Source organism: Psammomys obesus, unplaced genomic scaffold (genome assembly GCF_907164565.1).
Source record: "Psammomys obesus unplaced genomic scaffold, mPsaObe1.curated_primary_1811, whole genome shotgun sequence".
Taxonomy (NCBI): Eukaryota; Metazoa; Chordata; class Mammalia; order Rodentia; family Muridae; genus Psammomys; species Psammomys obesus.
This window is the reverse complement of record NW_026596034.1, coordinates 22,278,503-22,296,310: the sequence shown is the minus strand read 5'-3', so window position 1 is coordinate 22,296,310 and position 17,808 is coordinate 22,278,503. Positions and strand designations below refer to the sequence as shown.

The window sequence follows — 17,808 nt, the reverse complement described above, 5'->3', positions numbered from 1 at the left end:
TTTGACAGATATTTGGCAAATAAGTTAACATATTTATTTTACAGTCTATCCGGGTGCTGGTTTGGGCTCTAGGGCACAGGCCCAGCAGTGAAGTGTGCTGGTGTGATGGCAACTGGACCCAGGACATCTGAACAGTAAACTACACCTTGTCCATAGACCTGCAGCTCTAGAACAGTGTTGCTGTGGTGCTCAGACATAGGCAGCTGTGCCCAGGCCCCAAGATCCTGGCTACCATCCCGCCCCTCTTCTCTAGCTCTGAGATAAAACCCATAAAGCCTTTAAGCCCCTGGCCAAAGAGCAAATTCTTCCCCCACTCATCCTCCTATCCCAGCCCATGGAAGAGTAGGGACTTAGGGAGCAAAACATCAGGGTAAAAGTAGGTCACTGTAGGAGGGTGGTAATCCCCCACAATGCTCGCCAGAGCAGCCAGCCCTGCTCTCAGAAGCATGGTGCACCGTGGCATTTACTGGGTCTAGAAAACTTTTAGGAAGCTCCAGCCTATCCCTCCCAACCCTATGCCCAGACTGAGGGAGAGGTCACAGGATGGCATACCCTCTACACTGGATTCATTCTCAGTCTAAGCTCTTGTTGGCTATGACAATGCCAACGTTGAAGTTACAGATTCTTTATTTTCATACTCCACAGTGTACTCTTTATCCTTACATTGGGTGCTAAAGACATAAAAAGTACCCCTCACCTTTGAGGAGTCCACATTTGGGAATTTTCACTGGGAGTTAGGCAATCATAAACCAGTGTTATACTGAAACCAAGCTCTGTGTATATCTAAAGGTAGTTTTATTTATTTATTATTTATACAGTATTCTCCCTGCATTTGCAGGCAAGAAGAGGATGCCAGACCTCATTATAGATGGTTGTGAGCCTCCATGTGGTTGCTGGGAATTGAACTCAGGACCTTTGGAAGAAAAGCCAGTGCTCTTAACCTCTGAGCCATCTCTCCAGCCCTAGAGGTAGTTTTAAATCAGCTTATATTCAGTTACAGAGTACTTTCTAGAATAGGTGATAGTAAGCAAGAAATAGCTGTTTTAAGTTGACCAAGAAGAACTAAGAAAGAATACTCTAACAACAACAACAAAAAGCTCCCAGGTGGTGGTGGCACTCGTCTTTAATTGCAGCACTCGGGAGGCAGAGGCAGGTGAATCTCTGTCAAGGCCAGACTGGTCTACAAATAAAGTTCCAGGACAGCCAGGGCAACACGGGAGGCAGAAGTGGGCAGATCTTTAGGCATTTGAGGTCAGCTTGGTCTATGTAGTGAATCTCTGGACAGCCAGGGCTACACAGTAAGACCCCCTCCCCCCCAAAAAAAAGAGGTACACACATAAGAGTGGGAATTGCACTATTCTTTCAAAATTTTTCTGGTAGCCAAAAGCACCAGATTTAGGATTCTGTTTTTCTCTGGGTTTAGGTATACGAGGTGAACAACTACTGGCTGACAGAAGTAGAGATAAAAATCTAGGTCAGTTAGGGGGTTGGAGAGATGGCTCAGAGGGTAAGAGCACTGTTGCTCTTATAGAGACTCAGGTTCAGTTCCCAGCATCCACGTGGTAGCTCACAAACTTTCATAGCTCCAATTCCAGGAAATACAGCTCCCTCCTCTGAACTCTGGGGCACCAGACACACAGGCACATAAATAAATGCAGGCAAAAGTCATGTATATAAAATAATGCATCTAATTAAAAATTGAAAAAAAAAAACTAGCTCAATGAAGTATGGGGACAAGGGTACAGTCAGGCTAGAGAGAACGGTTGCTAACGGGAGGATGAGAGCTAGCTGCAGAGGGAGGATGTTTTGGAAACTGGGAGAGGTCCTCCTGCATGCTTGGGTGGAGGTCTGTAGAGACATCTGTCACCTCAGAGCCTAAGCAGATTTCATCACACCTGATTGTTCTGTCTGTATGTGTATGTGTGTGTGTGTAAAAGGCTGATAACCACAATGCATGGCACAAGCCTGGCCTGCCAGCTGACCACTAATAGCCTCTCTTATAAATCCCTCTCCTTATCAGGTCTTCTGGTGCCACTTTTTTTTTTTTTATTAATTCTTTATGTATGAGTACACCACGCACATAACAATTCCTATGTGGAGGTCAGGGAATAACATGTGGGAGTCAGATCTCTCCTTCTACCATATGGCTTGCCGACAAGCGCCTTTACTGGCCATCGCATTGGCCTGCTCCACTTGGGTGCATGTGTGCGTATGCATATGTCTGAGTAGATGTGTGTGCACAAGGGTTAGCCTTAAATGTCATTCCTCAGATGCCATCGACCTTGTTTTCAGAGGTGATAGGCTCTCTCAGAGGCCTGGAGCTTACTGACTAGGTGAGGCCACTGTCCAGCGAGCCCCAGAGCTGGGACTACAGGTGCATGCCACCACACTGACTTTTTACATAGGTCCTAGCGGGTCACACTGAAGTCCTCACTCTTATGTGGCAAGCCCTTTGCTGAGCGAGCTCCCAGCCCTTCTAAACCACTGGTAAGGCTATGAGGCACCATCCCTCCCATGTGCTACTTGGCTTCTCTGAGACTTCCTGTCTCAGAGGACTAAGTAGGCAGAGCTGGTTCTGCAGGAACACGGAGCTGGCTTGTGCAGGACCAGGTAAGAGGGAAGGAGGTTAAGACAAGCATCACTTTCTCAGCTCAGAAAGCAGAGAGAGCAATTAGGAAAAGCCCATGAGGAGGCCTTTGCAATGTCCACAAAAGTCCTTATGTTTAAAGCTAGCAATGGCAGCATATGCCTGTAATCCTAGCACCTAGGAGGAATAGGCAGGCAGGTGAATCACTCCAAGTTTGAGGCCAGCCTGTTCCATGCTAGCCAGCGCTACATAGGAAGACCCAATCTTAAAGAAGAAAAGAAAGATATAGTGTTAGCCTTCTCTGTTCTTCTGGCCCCACTGGAATGACAGGGGCTCTGCCCACACTACATAACCTCTCCCTGTACCATTTCTTGCATCATTTTGTTTCCTCACTGCAAACCCCAAAGAGAAAGTTTGTGAAGAGCAGAAGCCAGAGCACCCCTCATTATGACCTCAGCTCCTGTAACTTCTGATCCTGTCAGAAGTTGAGTTTGGCCCTTCTGTGTGGGCTTTTCTTTGGACAGTCCAGACCTCAGAGGAGAAGAATGAACACTTGGGTCTGAGCATGTCTTGAAAGCTGAGGTAATAGTTAAGCACAGGGAAGATCAGGAGGCTGCAAGGAGCCTGAAAAAGACCTCATCTGGCCACCAAGTTTGGGTAGTTGAGGGTAGGAGTCTGAGATGGACAATTCCCATCCTGGGACCCCGTTATCATCCCCCACCCATGAATGCCTGCTGGGTTGGGAAGATAGAGAAGGACTGTACATTCCGGCAGATCTTGGGCCTCTACTAGAGCTCTTGGGACCCAGTGTGCTCTTGGGACCTACAGTGTAATGGAAAGAAACCTCTACAGTGCCATCACGAGATGAATGTTTGTAAGGATGACTGAGTCCCTTGTGGTGGTCCTGAGGCACGCCCATTTCATGCTGGGATTGGCTTCTGGGGGCCCCTGCCTCAGCCTGGAGGGCCACAGCCAGGAGAAAGGAACCAGCTTGGTGCAAATATAAATACCTTTAATGAAAATTGTGCACACTCTGCAGAGATCACACGGTGGCCACTGTATACAGTGATCAGGGAGGCAAGGGTACAGTTGGCTGGCCAACCACGCTGTTTAGGCCAGAGGCCCCAGGAGGCAGGCAAGTGCCAGAGCAGCAGCAAGCAATGCAGGGGCTGGGGCTAGAGCCAGTTCAGGAGCTGTGGCCCGTAGTGTCTCCTGGTTGGTCTCTGGGCCAGCAACCCGCTCCCGAACACTCACAGGGGCCCCACAGAGGATGTGCAAGTTGTCTGGGTGGGGGGCCCGACGAGCTTCTTGCTGCAGTGACTCCCACACTGCAGCGGCCTCCTCCGGGCAGCCTGATAGGACCCGAGAGGCGCAGGCGTGGAAGTCATTCCAGGATCTGTTACAGAATGGGTTAGGGCAGTTAGACAGAGCAAAACAAATTTGGACTAAAGAGATTGGAGGCCCAGAGGTGGTGGCACAGTAGCACAGGCTATTGGGTGGAGCCTTCCAGACCAGGGGCCCATTGCCTCCCACCTGCTGGTACCTGCAGACAGTCTGGAGCTCGCCTCCTCGGCCCATGCCATCCCCCAGGCGGATGAGACACTCAGCAAAGCCTTGGTATATGGTATCACAGCGGTTTGGGCCCTCAGAGGCCACTGCTAGGTGGGGTACAGATTAGAAGTGGGGTGGGAATAAAGAATGGTTGATAGAATGAGCCCGGGTCTTGTTTACTTGATAGAGCTCTAGGGACATGACTCAGTGTGAAAGAGGTGCCCCCAGGGACCTTCAGGGTATCTGGAGATCACTTGTCTTGAGTCTCAAGATAGGATCTGGACTGTGATACACATGGAGGTGTGAGATGTGGGAACAGGAAGCGGGTGTTGGGTCTCGGAGCTCAGTTCCTTCTCTAGTTCCTGGGACTCTAGGTCAAAGACAGGGATTCAGGGGTACAGGATCCTAAAGCATGAGGTCCTGGGCAGAAGGCAGTCTTTCTGTAGTTTTCATGAGCTTCACCTGGCACTCTCATTAACCCCTTAAAGACAAGTGTCCCTGCTGAAGCTGAGCAGGCAGGGTGGGGATCAAAGCCAGTCACTCTTAAGCTCGGAGACCCATGGCCTAAGTTCTACTAGGGGCCACAGAGTTCCTTTGTCAGAAGAGGAGCTACAGATTTTAAAAGTTCTTCTTCCATAACTTAGCTGTTTGCACAGCACTTTCCATCCTTAAGCTACTATCACACTTTCCTAGGACATCTCTAGCTCATCTCTTAACTCCTCGGCTCCCATGCCCTATACCCGGTTTGGGCTAGGAACTCTGAGAAAGGTTGCAGTCTGGGCCCAGAACTCACACTCACCGAGTGGCAGCAGCAGCAACAGCGTCAGGGCACAGGGTAGCCTCTCGCAGCGGCGGGGCCAGTGGCGCCAGTGGCAGCGGCAGCAGTAGCACATCATTCCTGGCTGTAAGCCTAGTGCAGGAGCTAGAGGCTTGGAGAGCAGCCTGTGGGCCCAGCCCCCAGAGGAAGGGATTCTGATTGGATGGGTGCTGGAGGAGGAGCCTCATCCCCAGCTGTCAGCCCCACCTCCAGTATCCAGATTGGTGGAGGAACAAAGAAGAACCCCAGAGGGCAAAATTGCCAGGAGAGGAGACCTGTTGATGGTGAGAGAGCCCTAGAAGCTTTTCTTGAATTGGACAGGGGAGGTGTGAGTAGGCAGTTTATCAAATGAGAATCCATGAGAGGGGGACCCCAGGGTGGATTGGTTTAGACAAACTTACCCAAAGGGAGGAGAGAACAGTCACATCAAAGACAAACCAAAACCACACACACACTTTTATTCCAAAAGCCTTTAATTGAATTTCTCAATGTTTTTCAAAAACAAAAAGATCCAAATTAGAGGTAAAAAGGAACATGGAAAATTCAACTCAAGTTGTGTCACGATCTTGGGGGTCATGCTTCAGGCATGGCAGGACCCAAGAAGGCACAATACCTGCCCTGGGCCCAGCCTAACCCTGCTGGTTACCACAATCAGTAGACCACTGCTGCCCCTTATCTCCTTGAAAACACCAGAGATGGGGGCCTGAGCAGGTAAACAGCAGACATGGCCCTGCCTTGGCCCTGACCTGCTGACTGGCCTTCAGTGTCACCCCATCCCTGTTTAAATGGCTAAGGGAGGCTCGGAGTCACAAGGCCATGCAGCATGAGGCTGAGACGACGAGCAGCTTTGCCGAGTGAGTTGTGAGGATCAGCTTGCAGGAACTGGAAGAGCTTCTGGCGCACCTGGGCCATGACAGAGCCCATGTGGTCTCGGGTGATGGGATCGCTGTGGTCCAGGTGCATCACAGCCTCTTCCAAGTAGCTGGGGATGGGGGAAAGAGCAGACTATAGCTGGATGCCAGCACACAGTGCCCTCTGGTGGCACTGAAGCCCAGAGGGATGACAAAGTTTCTAAGCCTCATATGGGAGGGAGGGGGAGACTATGGGTAGAGAAAATTAGGGATGGGAGTCAGGAAAGAGTGGGTGTCTGCTTTAAGCTAGTCTCTAGCCCTATCTCCAGCTCATCTTCTGGTCCCTGACTGCCTCACTCACCTGAGTTTGAGGTCACTTCTAGTTCCAAGGTCAGATGCCAGCTGCTGGATTAGGGAAAGGAGAACAGGCTGGGATAGTGGACAGGGTGGCTGCCCAAAAACCTGGGCTGGATCCACAGTTTCACACACATACAGCACCAGGTTGAGATCAGCGGCAGTCAGTGCCTGGGAGTAGAACAAGAGAGAGGCTCATTTAAACCTGATACTCTGAAGGGATAGAATGCTTGCTTATCTGAAGTGTATGGCCTAAGGGCAGAAGACCAAAGTTGGATTCTAAGGGTTACAGAAGTGATGTCTGGACTCTGAAAGGGTTGTAAGGCTACTTTAGAAAATCAGATTACAAAGTTTTCCTGAGAAAGATGTTCATGAGGAAAGGTGGGTAAGGTAAGGGAGAAGGTGATCACACATGAGGGAACAATAGGGATAATGGATTGGAAAGCCAAAAACAATCAGTCTGCCAGACAGCCCAGAGACTGCTGGGGAAGTGGGCATAAGTATTTGGACCTTGTCAGAAGACATCTTTGCCAGATGACTCTCAATTATTAAAGCCTAACACTATCATACCTGCTGGAAGGCCTGATTGAGGTGGCCCTGCTGCAGTAACTGCAAGATGTGGGCTTGTTGGGCCTGGCAGTCAAGGTGGGCAGAGGGGACAGGTGTGCCAGCAGCTGAACGCATGGCCTGCATGATGCTGGAGGTGACAGTGGCCTGTTGCTCCTTAAGTGCCACACTTACTTCACCCTTAACAATGCGTTGAACTTGTGCTAAAATTGACTCCTGCAAGCTGCAAAGGGAAGTGAGCCAATGAGGTGGATAGGAAGCCCATTCTGGCCCTTCCCAAACCTACCTCCTCACCCAGAGCCTGCCCACACACCTGCCCACAGCCACATGCAGCTGGTGTTGCACCTCAGCCCGAACGCTGCTAGACACAGTGGCTGCCATCTGTTCAGTGGCACTCTGCAGAGTGCTGACCAGGCCCCGAAGTTGAGCCAGCACAGGCTCCCTAGCTTCCTGTTCACGTGCCTTCCTGCTCTTCATGTGACTCTCTAACTGCTGCAAATCTAAAGGATAACAACAGGGATCACAAAAGGGATGATAGCAGACTACAACCATTCCTACTACTTTGGGTTTTATAATGCCACTCACATTCCTGTGTGCCCAGTCTAAAGCTGTCATTGATTTGCTGGAACATAGCCTGGCAACTCTTCTCAAAAGCTGGCAGTACCACACTCTGGAAGGCTTCCCGGTAGGCAGCCTGCATTGGTCCCTGCAAGGTGTCTGCAGCTGCTCGGGCAATGGCATCTGTCAAGTTCTAGAATACAGGGAGGGATCAAGTTGAAAGCCTGAGTCCAATCTAGGGCTAGGGGGAAGTCCTAGCCATACTTCCCCCATCTTGGACCCTGTATCACCTTGGACTTGAGTAGCTTAGAGATATTTTCTTTCATGCTCCCTTCCACAGCTGTAAGCTTGGTAGCCACTGAGTTGCTTAGTTGGCCTGCCACAGGCTCCAGACTTCTAGAAACACCTAAGAGAGGTAGATGGAACCAGAAGTTTCAAAGTGCCCTACACCCACCTGGCCCACTCAAAACAAATCTCATGAAAAACTCACATGGAGGAACCGTCTTCTTGATTTCATCCCTTATGCTACGTTCTAGCCGCCCAGCCACAGCTGAAGACAATGCCTGGGATAGCTGCTGCGTCAGCTGCTCCTGTAGCTGCCCACCCCGTTGCTGCCCCTCAGCCAGTGCCCGCTCCAGCCGCTGCTCTGTGGTGGAGCTAAGGAATAGGCCTACAGTAGGACCTACACCTTTCTTAGGCAAGAATGCTGCTGTGCCTTCTGCCATGCTGTGCCACCACCCCAAGGATACGCTCTTGTTCATGCCGTGTCTCCAGGGCTCGTTCTACATGGTCAGTGACAGTGCTCTGTAGACCTTCAAGTTGGGCACAAAGACGCTGTAGCAGCTCCTCTTGGTTGTGCCATAGCTCTGCCAGCTCTCTCTGCTGCTGCCAAAGCAGTGCTGGCCAGTCCTCAGGGGGCTCTGCCACCTGCCAGGAGCACCAACAACTTACACAAGGTCTCTTTTTCCTATCTCCACCCACCAGGAAAAGGAACAGTTCAAAGTTCCTCCCACCCTCGTGGGAGGGGGTCCCATGGGTAGAAAGGTGCTCCCTTACAGACCTGGTGCTCTGTGAGCCGGGATCCCACAGTTGAATCCCTATACGGGCAAGAAGCATTGCAGGTCACATCAGGCAGATTAGAGACCACCCCTGGTCCCAGTCCCAGAACCCTCCTACCCATCATCCTTCTTGCTTTTCCTCTTGAGCTTGGGTGAAGTCCGAGGGGATCCCTTGGTCTTCCAATCCTTGGCAGGCAACCGTGGAGCAGGAATTTTGCTGCCAAAACCTCCTGAGGCAGAGGCAAGGCTGGCAACTTCATCATCATGGTCACTATGAAAGGGGAGGAGGGCTAAGCGCCTGCTCAACTGCTGGACCCTGGGTAACTGGTCCCCGTTATGAGAGGAAAGCATAGAGTAGGGCAGTGCTCACCTTTGCTCAGCACTGGTGTCCTGGCTGTCATGTTGCTGCAGGAGGTGGTAAGGTGGCCTGTGAAAGGCCAGGCTTTTGTGCTTTTCCTGGAGGCCATTCCTGGGGCTAAGGACACACAGTGACTCAGTAGTGGATAATCCTAATGCTCTACCCACCCACTAGCATACTTCCCCTTCCAAGTTTCTCACCTTTCTGTCAGTGTACTACAGGTCTCACGAGTAATGTCAGGTGCTGTAGGCCAGACTTGACTGTCAGGGGTTGCAACCTCCTGGGTCAAGGCTGCTTCAAGTAGGGAGGGAGTACTATGTCGATCCCCATCCCCAGGACCTCCATCCAGGCCAAGCTGAGAGCCAAGCTCAGGGCCTTGCCTGGGCCGAGGAGACAGTAAGTGTAGTGCTGAGGCAGCTGAGGCCATACTGTCTGGCTCAATGAGGCCCTCAGGAACAGAGGAGCCAAAGCCACGGGATAGGGCCTCAGAGGCAATTTCAGGGATGTCCTGGGACAGGGCAGTGGATGCTGAGGAAATCACATCAGGGGAACGGGTGCGACTTGGGGAGGCCTGGGGTAGCCCTAAAGGCTCCACTTCCTGCAAATCCAAGGATAGTGCAGAGGCAGAAGTAGATACCTGAGAAGGGCCAAAGATGGAGACATAAGTAATAAGAGGTAAAGGGCACAGACACAAGATACTGGTACCTATAGTGATGAGACATAATGTAACAGGGAAGAGAGATACAAGTGGGAAGAAGGGCCACAATTCACTAGAGGTAGGGATAGGAGGCTGAGGAGATGCTCCCCAGGGAACAAAAAAGGCTCCGCCAACCTTTGGGGAAATATGAAGCCTACAAGGCCAAGCAGGATCAGCAGAAAAAGTGCTCCAATCTTTCCCATTGTCCTCTACCTGCTACTCAGCATTTTACATACCCTCTCTCTCATATACACACACACACACACAGACACACACACCTGCCCAGGTCCCTTGGGAGTCAGTTTGTCAGTTGGGCCTGGGAGCAGGCCAGGAAGGAGGCTTCGGGGGCTTGCCTGCAGGCTGCTGCTGCTGTTTATTGTCAGGCTGCCATCTAGTTGCAGCTTGGGACTCAAGGTCAGCTCCTCAGGTGGCCTACTGGCAGAAAGACAAAGCATTACCAACTGTAATTCTTCACAGTCTGGCCCTAGACTGTCCTATCACCCAATTCTGATTTTGCCTTACCTGGGCAAGGAGGGGTCCATGGCTGAGGAGCTGCTCACAGCAGACACAGCTGTTAGAGAGCTGCTGCTGCTGCTGCTGCTGCTACTACTGCTGCTGCTGCTACTGCTGCTACTGCTGCTGCTAGGGGATGCAGAGATCTGGGAAGATCCAGAGAATAAGCACCAAGACCAGTTAACGGGACATTATCAGAACTCTCTTCCCTGAGGAAGTACCTGCTGCAGGGAAGCAGTAGGTGTCATGAAAGCATCAGGTGTCATCAACTTAGGCTTGGTCTCACTGCTCAGACTGAGGAAGTCTGCAGGTGCAGGCAGTTCCACAATGCGCCGAAGGTCAGGTTGGGACCCATGAGCAGCTGAAGCTAGCCCCTCAGAGCCTAGTTCAGGTCGAGACTCTCCAAATGCTGTTGGGAAGGCTGCTTAGTCAAATCTCAGAACCAAAGCAGTGTAACCTGCCTCCCTTCCATCCCCTTACTCACTGAAGTCCTCGTGAGCAGTGTGGGTAGGGAGTGGAGCCACCACATCAGGGTTCAGCTGTGGCTGGAAGCGGATCTGCACATCTTGTAGTGCCCTAAAGAACAAGAAAGCAGGAAAACAGAATACTCAAACAAGCCAGGGCCAGTAGGGCAGGGGAACACAGGCAGGACATAGCAGGCCTCCCTGACACACTCACTTAGTATGGACACAAAAGAGTTTGATAAGCACACCAGCTGCAGATTCCAAGGCACCAGCTCCGTGGGAACTCTCTGAAAGGATAGAATGGACAATTAGGCTGCTGGCCTGCTCTATGCCTGGACACTTCCCACTTACCAACATACAAGCCCTGACCCTGGGGCACCTCACCAGCCCCCAGACTGTCATTCTCCTCCTCAGCAGGCAGCACCTCAGTGTGTCGCAGCCGGCAGCGACTCACAACCTGGATGCCAAAGCTCAGCACAGGGTGGGTGAGCAGGAACTCAGAGATGGAACTGAAACAAGCACGGCCCTCGTCTTGGTTCTGCAGCAGCTCCATCACATAGAGGACCTGGGTGAGTAACACATTACTAGCCGAATGAAGGCTGTGTGAGCTGTGAGTATATCACATATCCTGCCCTGCCCAGCAATTACCAGCTCTTTCCAGTGTACACCAAACCAGCATACCTTTCGTTGCACGTCACTAAGAATCAGATACTCTGCTGAGAGGTCCAAGCAAACTTTGAGGCTGGGAGGTACACTCACTGAGCTGAAGATATCTGGAGAGAAGCTAGGAAGCCAAGAAGTAGAGCAAATAAGACACAATTAAAGAAGCCATATCCCTGGCTTCTATCCTCAACTCCCTAGCTCCAGTTTACCGAATGGTTTGCAGACAAGTCCAGGACACTGTGCACCACATTTTCAGCTCCCGATTCTGGTCAGCACCAGTAATGAGGAACCTCCAGAACGGGACTCTAAAAAGCAACAAGGCACTGATTAGTTACCAGCTTGGAGCCCACATACAAGCCCACCACCTACTTGCCTACCCACTCACTCACTCAGGATCCTGTTTTTTATGGTTGTCACAGAACAGGAGGCAAGAGAGGGGCCGCCCATCATGAGGCTTCCATTCATGCAGACACCTATAAGCAAACAGAGGAGCTTGAATGAATGATCTGTCTCACTTTTTACACCGGGTATAAAGAGTAGTCTTTCAGATCTTGCCTTACCTTGGCTCATCCTGACCTTCAATGTAGATCTGCCAGAACTTGACAAAGCCATCATGGCTTGCGGTAGCCAGGACAGTCCCATCAGGGGAGAGGGCTCCTTCACTCAGGCACTACATAGAATCCAAAAAGCTTTGCTTTGCCTCCTGACCAGAGGTAAAAATGAACCCTTCCTAAATGACGATGGCAGTGAGCTGGGCTGCCCAACAGTAGTCTCCTACTTCTGCGTGACTGAATGAAGGGGGTAGGGGCTACAGAGAAAAACAGACCTGCAGGGCACAGCTAGATCAGGGATGAACTGGGCAAGTGAGAGCCAATTTGCATTCAACATCCCTTTTGGCAAAGTACTGGTGAAGCCCCTTGGATAGCCATGAAAATGGGGAGTAGATGAATGGCACAGAAGAAGGGAAAGGCAGGGAGGCAATTAATTGTAGGCCTACCGTGCTGTGGCCTTTTACCACAATGAAGCCCTGCTTGATTTGGCTGACATCCACAGGCCAACTGTTGTGGCTGGCGCGAAGCATATCCAGGTCCCACACCTCAGCCTAGGGTATAGGGAGGCATTTAGTCCACGTGCACAATAGGAAAGTCCTGGTCCTTCCCTCACCACATCCAGTCTTCTCACCCGGTCTTCATGAAGGAGGGCCACTGTTGGGCTACTTTCCTCACAACAGTCCTCACTTTCCTCAGGGATGAAGGGGCACCAGATGATCCTTCGGAAGTGGTTCAGTGGCGTGCCCTCTGGCTGCCGAATATGGACCAAAATCTCTTCTCTAAGTAGGTAGTTAAGGCTAGATACCAGGTGGATGATGAAGTAACTGCTAGCAGTCCCAATCCTAGGCCCAGTTCTGCTTTTTTAGTTCCCTTGCCTGGGAATGGATACTGAATTTTACCCTTAACCAGCGCCAAGCGCCACACAAAAAGATTGCCAGCCTCATCCAGGCAGGCAAGCTGTGGAGAGTTGAGGTGTGCAAAAGCCAGATCAGCCACACTGCCCGTGAAACCCTTGAGCAAGGTGCGTTCTGAAGTGCTGACGCTGATCACGCGAACCATTGCTGAGCCGTTGTTGGCAGCTGGAATCAGAAAAGTAGAGTATCATAAGCAAGCACCTAGACCCAGGCAGCAGCACAGGAGGCCCGCCCTGCCTGCCTGCCTCACTGCTACCACCACAGTACCAGGCCTGGTTTTCCTGACTAGCTCCCCCATCCCTGGGGGATGTTGAGGAAGCCCAAGCAAACCTCTACTGGACCTCTAGCATCTGATGGGGCTGAACATTCTGACACTAAATGTGCATCTCTGGGGCTTCTAGAAGAATCCTCCCTTCTTGGTACCCCACCTCCATCCCTACTTACCCCTAATGGCATATGCCAAGAAGGAGTTTGACACTGCAATCAGATTGCCGTAGTAGTATTTCTGCTCCCAGTCATACTTGGCGACAGGCTGGATTTTCACCTGAGAACTCAGAGAAATGAAATTGAAGCAACTGAGGGCTGAAGTAGGTCACAATCCTGAGGCCAGGCCAGGCCACAGATTTGAGCTTAGCACCCACTGACATCTCCCAGATCTCCACTCAGAATTGAGTGTCAACACTGGTCTTTAAATACGGTACACTTTTTATGAAGGTGGTAGGAATTGGCAACATGCATGAGAGAAAAGAGGCTAAGTGTGCTCCCACATTGTACATGTACCACAAAATCCTGGTACTCACCTTGTTGCTCCCCCGAGCCTTGCTGGAAATGCTAGAATCACTGCTGGCCACAATTTCCACCTCCTTGGCCAAAATCCCAATGCAAGTGGAGCTGTCGTCCCCCGAGAGGCAACTGGAAGAGGTACATAAACCTAGTCCCTTGTTCACCAAAAGGCTCAGTAGAACATGGCTACCTGACGAAGATGTCTAGTCCCAGATTCCCAGTTCTGCCTGCTCCCATATACACAGTTCTGCTTGCTTGCCTCCTTCCTGACAAATGAGGTTAATTCCATTCTACACTAGGTATCCAAGCCAATCTTTAGCTTGTCCTCATCTCTTCTCCAAGTACAAATTCAACACAGTAGTACAGGCTCTGCCCCAGATCATCCAAAAGAGAGGAAGCAAAGGCTGCTTGCCCATTTGACCCTACTTTTATCCCTTCAGCAATAAGCAAAACTGCCAAAGATATTACTACCACTATTACTATTTCTTAGGTACTCACATGACCTGCTTTTCCTGCAGGTTAATGGGTGGCATGGTCCGTACACCAGGTTTGCTTGTTGAGTTACCATCACCTGAACTGAGTGGATCTGGGACCAGGAGGCCATTAAGGTCTCCATTGTAGGTACTAGATGGCCTTTGGCTCTCTGCATTGGAGCCTAGGGAAGAAAAGGAAACTGTGACAAAACTGCTTTGCCTACCATGAGTTTCTTCTACAGCTCTAGACTATAAAGTACTCAGAACACTTAATATGTCGATGGGGAGGAGGGTCCTTTGTGCACTCCTCATTCTGTAGGTGTGATTATACAGCAGGACTAAGGGTGAGCATGAGGCTCTTCTCCTGTGGGAGGGGCACAAACCAGCAAAGACCTTCTGATGGGGCCAGAGGCACAGCTTAGTGGTAGCATGTTTGGCTGCTTGTTTACTATATATGAGGCCCTTGGTTTGATCTTCAGCACCAAAACCAAAAAGATAAACAAAACTCCAAAATTAGGCCAGTTAATACTTAGGCTAAGAACAGCAAACAAACCTGATTTGAAGAAAAGTCAAGATACCATAGCAGTTTTATTTACAACATATTAACATGGGAAATGCTTTGTACTGTGGCACATGCTTGTAATCTCAGCAGTTGAGAGGCTGAGGCAGAAAGACTGTGAATTAAGGGACATGCTAAGCTATAGCTGAAGTTCAGGCCAGCCTAGACTATATAAACCAAATCTTGTCTCAAAACAAAACATAAAGAAGTCGGGGAGACAGCTCTGTGTTTAAGAGTACTTGTTGCAGCCAGGGCAGTGGAACACGCCTGTAATCTCAGCACTCGGGAAAGACAGAGGCAGGTGGACTTCTGTGAGTTTGAGGCCAGCCTGGTCTACAAATCGAGTCTAGGACAGCCAAAGCTACACAGAGAAATCCTGATTTGAAAAACAAACCAACAAAAAAAAAAAAAGAGTACTTGTTCTTATTGCAGAGGACCCAGGTTCAATTCATCAGCACCCACAGGGTGGTTCCCATTCATATGTAACTCCAATTCCAAGGGATGTGATACTCTCTTCTGACCTCCTCATACCCAAGACCCACACATGGTAGACATACATATGCCAACAAAACACATATAAAATTAATAAATCTAAAACAAAACAATCAAACAACTCAGAAACAAAACAGGAAAGGATAAAGGGAAAACAGGGTTGCAAATGTCTCTGATATGAGGCTGGGTTGCTTAGCTGCAAAAGCTCATCACTCCCTCCCTTTTCTGAGACAGGACCTTCCTGTGTAGTTCAGACGGCCTTGACATTGGGATCTTCTTGATTCTGCCTCCTAAATGCTGGAATTACAAGCACATGCACACTTGGCTCTACAAAAGTTTTGAATTTTATATATAGTCAGTTGTTGCCAGTGACTGACTATTCCAAGGCAACATACAGAATAGCTGAGGGTTTGTGTGAGACACCAGAACTCAGACAAACACAGTGGTACAGTGTATGGAGAAGGGTTTCTAATGCCAGGAAAGAAGAGAGGACCTGAAACATCTGAATTTATTAACAGGCCACTTTGGGGAGGTAAACTCAGAAGGAAAAGGATATGAGGAACTGGACAAAGAGAATAGAAGCTATTAGCATGTGGTGGGTGTAAAATCAGTAATGACAGTATTTTAGATGTTTACAATGGCTGCTCCCACTCCTCCTAGTACTGGGGATTGAGTCCTGAATATCCCTTGCATGCTAGGCAGGTTTTGTTGTTTTTTGGGGGGAGATAGTACTGGGAATGGAATTCAGGGCTTTGCACATGCTAGAAAATTTCTCTACTGGCCTTGAGATTGAGCTGTTTCCAACCATTTATGCAATTATTTATTTCTTAATTATGTCTTTTATCGACATTTGGCCTCAACATGTAGCATGAGATGACTTTCAACTCACAATTCTCTTGCCTCTGTTTCCCAAGTGTGGAACTACAGGTGAGTACTGCCTTAACTGGCTTCTGGCTAGTTTTCAAAAATCTCATTAATTCAGACACTACTTCCCAAACTTCCAGTTAGCAGGAAGGTGCTTCAGGAAAAGACCAAGTTTTTGGTCATGAAAATGAGTCTTAGGTGGCAAATCCTTCAACCAAAAAAAAAAAAAAAAAAAAAAAAGCAAAAGCTACTTGAAAAGAATCAGCAGGTGGTGGTGGTGCACATCTTTGATCCCAGGACTCTGGAGGCAGAGGCAGGTGGATCTCTGAGTACAAGGTCAGCATGTGAATAGGGTGGGGTGTGGAATCAGGAATGACAGAATTTTAGAAAGCATTTAGAACTTGGTGCAGCGCAAGTTCCAGGACAGCTACCAGATACACAGAAAAAAAACCCTGTCTCAAAACACTCCCTCCCAAACCAAAACCCAAGGAACAGTCACTAAACAAACGATTTATAGAGAAAGACCCTCCATCTTTCACTAGGACTAGAGCCACCCTAGCTGCTTAGAGTTAAGATGGCTACTCTCCCTTCCAGACAGTCTACTGTGAGGATAAACACCAGGCCTAGGCTATGCAGTTAACCACGCTAGTGCTACCAAATCTCTAGTGAGTAGTCTGCTCAGCTGAGGGTGGGCATCAGGGGCAAAAACCACCTCATAAGCAAAGGGTGCACACACTGCAGGCCAGAGGCAGGACCCAGCAGCCTCAGGCAGCCTGGTGTATGTGCCAGCTAAACCCACTGGGAACCGAGTACCAGTGCCTGCTTTTGCAGTCTGGGTCCCCCCAACAAGCACAGAAGGTGTGAGAGAAGAATCAGTTCTCAACTGTGGCCTTTACACATACCCTACTATCACCAGTCAACAACTAAAACTTTCAGGTATCTCGGAGTCAGTCAGGAAAAGCTAGTTTTCATACATACTATGTCCTTTCTATAATATGTGCCTTCTACATAAGTACCTTGAGTTTCCTGGCATCCAATCTCCTGTCTGTAGTATTCAACCTAGCCTAAACAGTCTCCTCTCAGACCTGACCTCTATCTCCCTCACCACATCTCCCCCCTAACCACTACCATCACAGTACCCAAACAATCCTCTTTCACACTAACAATATTATATTTAAAATGCTGTTGACTTTTTGTCCTGGGACTCTTAACTGACAAGAGTAGCCCCAAAGGGGATATGGGAGCCCAAGTAAAACTAGGATGAATTGGTAACATATGGGCTTGCAGATGTTTGGAACCTAATCTAATCAGAGCCACAGGGTTTGTGATTTGCCTTCAATCCAGTAAGAACACGAATTTGCGGTTGTCCACCTTTTGTCAGAAAATCGGTTTCAGAGCAACATCAGGCCTGGAGTCTACACTTTAGGGAGAAAGGCAAGTTGCAGAGTGGTTACAGAGGTTGAACTCTAGGCCTAGAAGTCGCTAAACAGACAAGGCACCAGGCCTCTATAAACCACAGCGAGTAGAAGCACTGGGCCAGTCCTCAAAACATGGGAGCTTGGAGGAAAGGAAACCAGATGGATTGGGTGGATTCTGAGGGGTGGATTTACCTTCAGCCAAGACACTTAAGGACAAGGCAGAATGGTCTGGCACAAAATGGGGAGGGTTAACACCCAAGGGTCTGCGCCATTCTCTGGGTATGCCCAGAAACCATCCATGACTCCTACTCTCGTCCTCCGCAATCAAACCGGAGGGTTCAGAGCCTGTTTAAAGGGACCTGCGGCACACGGGGACAGTTCAGTTCCACGCCATATGCATACTCTTTTCGCCAAGAGCATACCCACCCGATCCCGGCTCACCTCCGGCGGGCCGATCCAGTTTGAGGATGTCCCGCAGATGCTGCGTGGCGTCCTCAATGTCGATGCTCGCGCAGGAGGCCATGGGCCCAGCCGCGAGAGTCCTCCTCGCACGTTAGTTTCTCTACCTCCGCGCACCGTCCAATCTCGCCCAGCCACGACCCCGTCAGACAGCAGGAGACGGAGGAACCCTACACAAAATCCAGCCGCAGTTCGCAAACCGCCGCCCGGGTTGTGTCCGAGCCCCGCCAACCCCACCAACCGCCTCCACTTCCGGT

At 49.9% G+C, this 17,808-nt stretch overlaps 2 protein-coding genes across 5 annotated transcripts; both read right to left on the bottom strand.

The window, feature by feature from the left end:
* Positions 1–3,578: 3,578 nt before the first annotated feature.
* Nrn1l (neuritin 1 like) lies at positions 3,579–5,073 on the bottom strand. Of its 2 annotated transcripts, none has more exons than XM_055621463.1 (3): positions 4,938–5,073; positions 4,131–4,245; positions 3,579–3,983 (listed from the first exon to the last, which is right to left on the bottom strand). In XM_055621463.1, the coding sequence occupies exons 1-3, from the start codon at positions 5,032–5,034 to the stop codon at positions 3,698–3,700; spliced, it is 498 nt and encodes a 165-aa protein (XP_055477438.1). In that variant the 5' UTR covers positions 5,035–5,073; the 3' UTR covers positions 3,579–3,697. The 2 variants fall into 2 exon arrangements, with proteins under 2 accessions (XP_055477438.1, XP_055477439.1); XM_055621464.1 differs by having other exon boundaries at positions 4,131–4,242.
* A 337-nt stretch (positions 5,074–5,410) lies between these two features.
* On the bottom strand, positions 5,411–17,790 carry Edc4 (enhancer of mRNA decapping 4). Of its 3 annotated transcripts, none has more exons than XM_055621229.1 (29): positions 17,534–17,790; positions 13,785–13,941; positions 13,304–13,415; positions 12,948–13,047; positions 12,479–12,668; positions 12,221–12,368; positions 12,036–12,140; positions 11,599–11,708; positions 11,428–11,511; positions 11,248–11,343; positions 11,057–11,159; positions 10,760–10,940; positions 10,590–10,662; positions 10,396–10,487; positions 10,133–10,320; positions 9,921–10,057; positions 9,677–9,833; positions 8,902–9,338; positions 8,714–8,818; positions 8,462–8,614; positions 8,346–8,382; positions 8,035–8,212; positions 7,776–7,931; positions 7,576–7,691; positions 7,313–7,478; positions 7,041–7,227; positions 6,731–6,950; positions 6,168–6,331; positions 5,411–5,937 (listed from the first exon to the last, which is right to left on the bottom strand). In XM_055621229.1, the coding sequence occupies exons 1-29, from the start codon at positions 17,613–17,615 to the stop codon at positions 5,745–5,747; spliced, it is 4,227 nt and encodes a 1,408-aa protein (XP_055477204.1). In that variant the 5' UTR covers positions 17,616–17,790; the 3' UTR covers positions 5,411–5,744. The 3 variants fall into 3 exon arrangements, with proteins under 3 accessions (XP_055477204.1, XP_055477206.1, XP_055477205.1); XM_055621231.1 differs by having other exon boundaries at positions 5,417–5,937; positions 9,752–9,833; XM_055621230.1 differs by having other exon boundaries at positions 5,417–5,937; positions 9,677–9,830.
* Between the last annotated feature and the right edge of the window lie 18 nt (positions 17,791–17,808).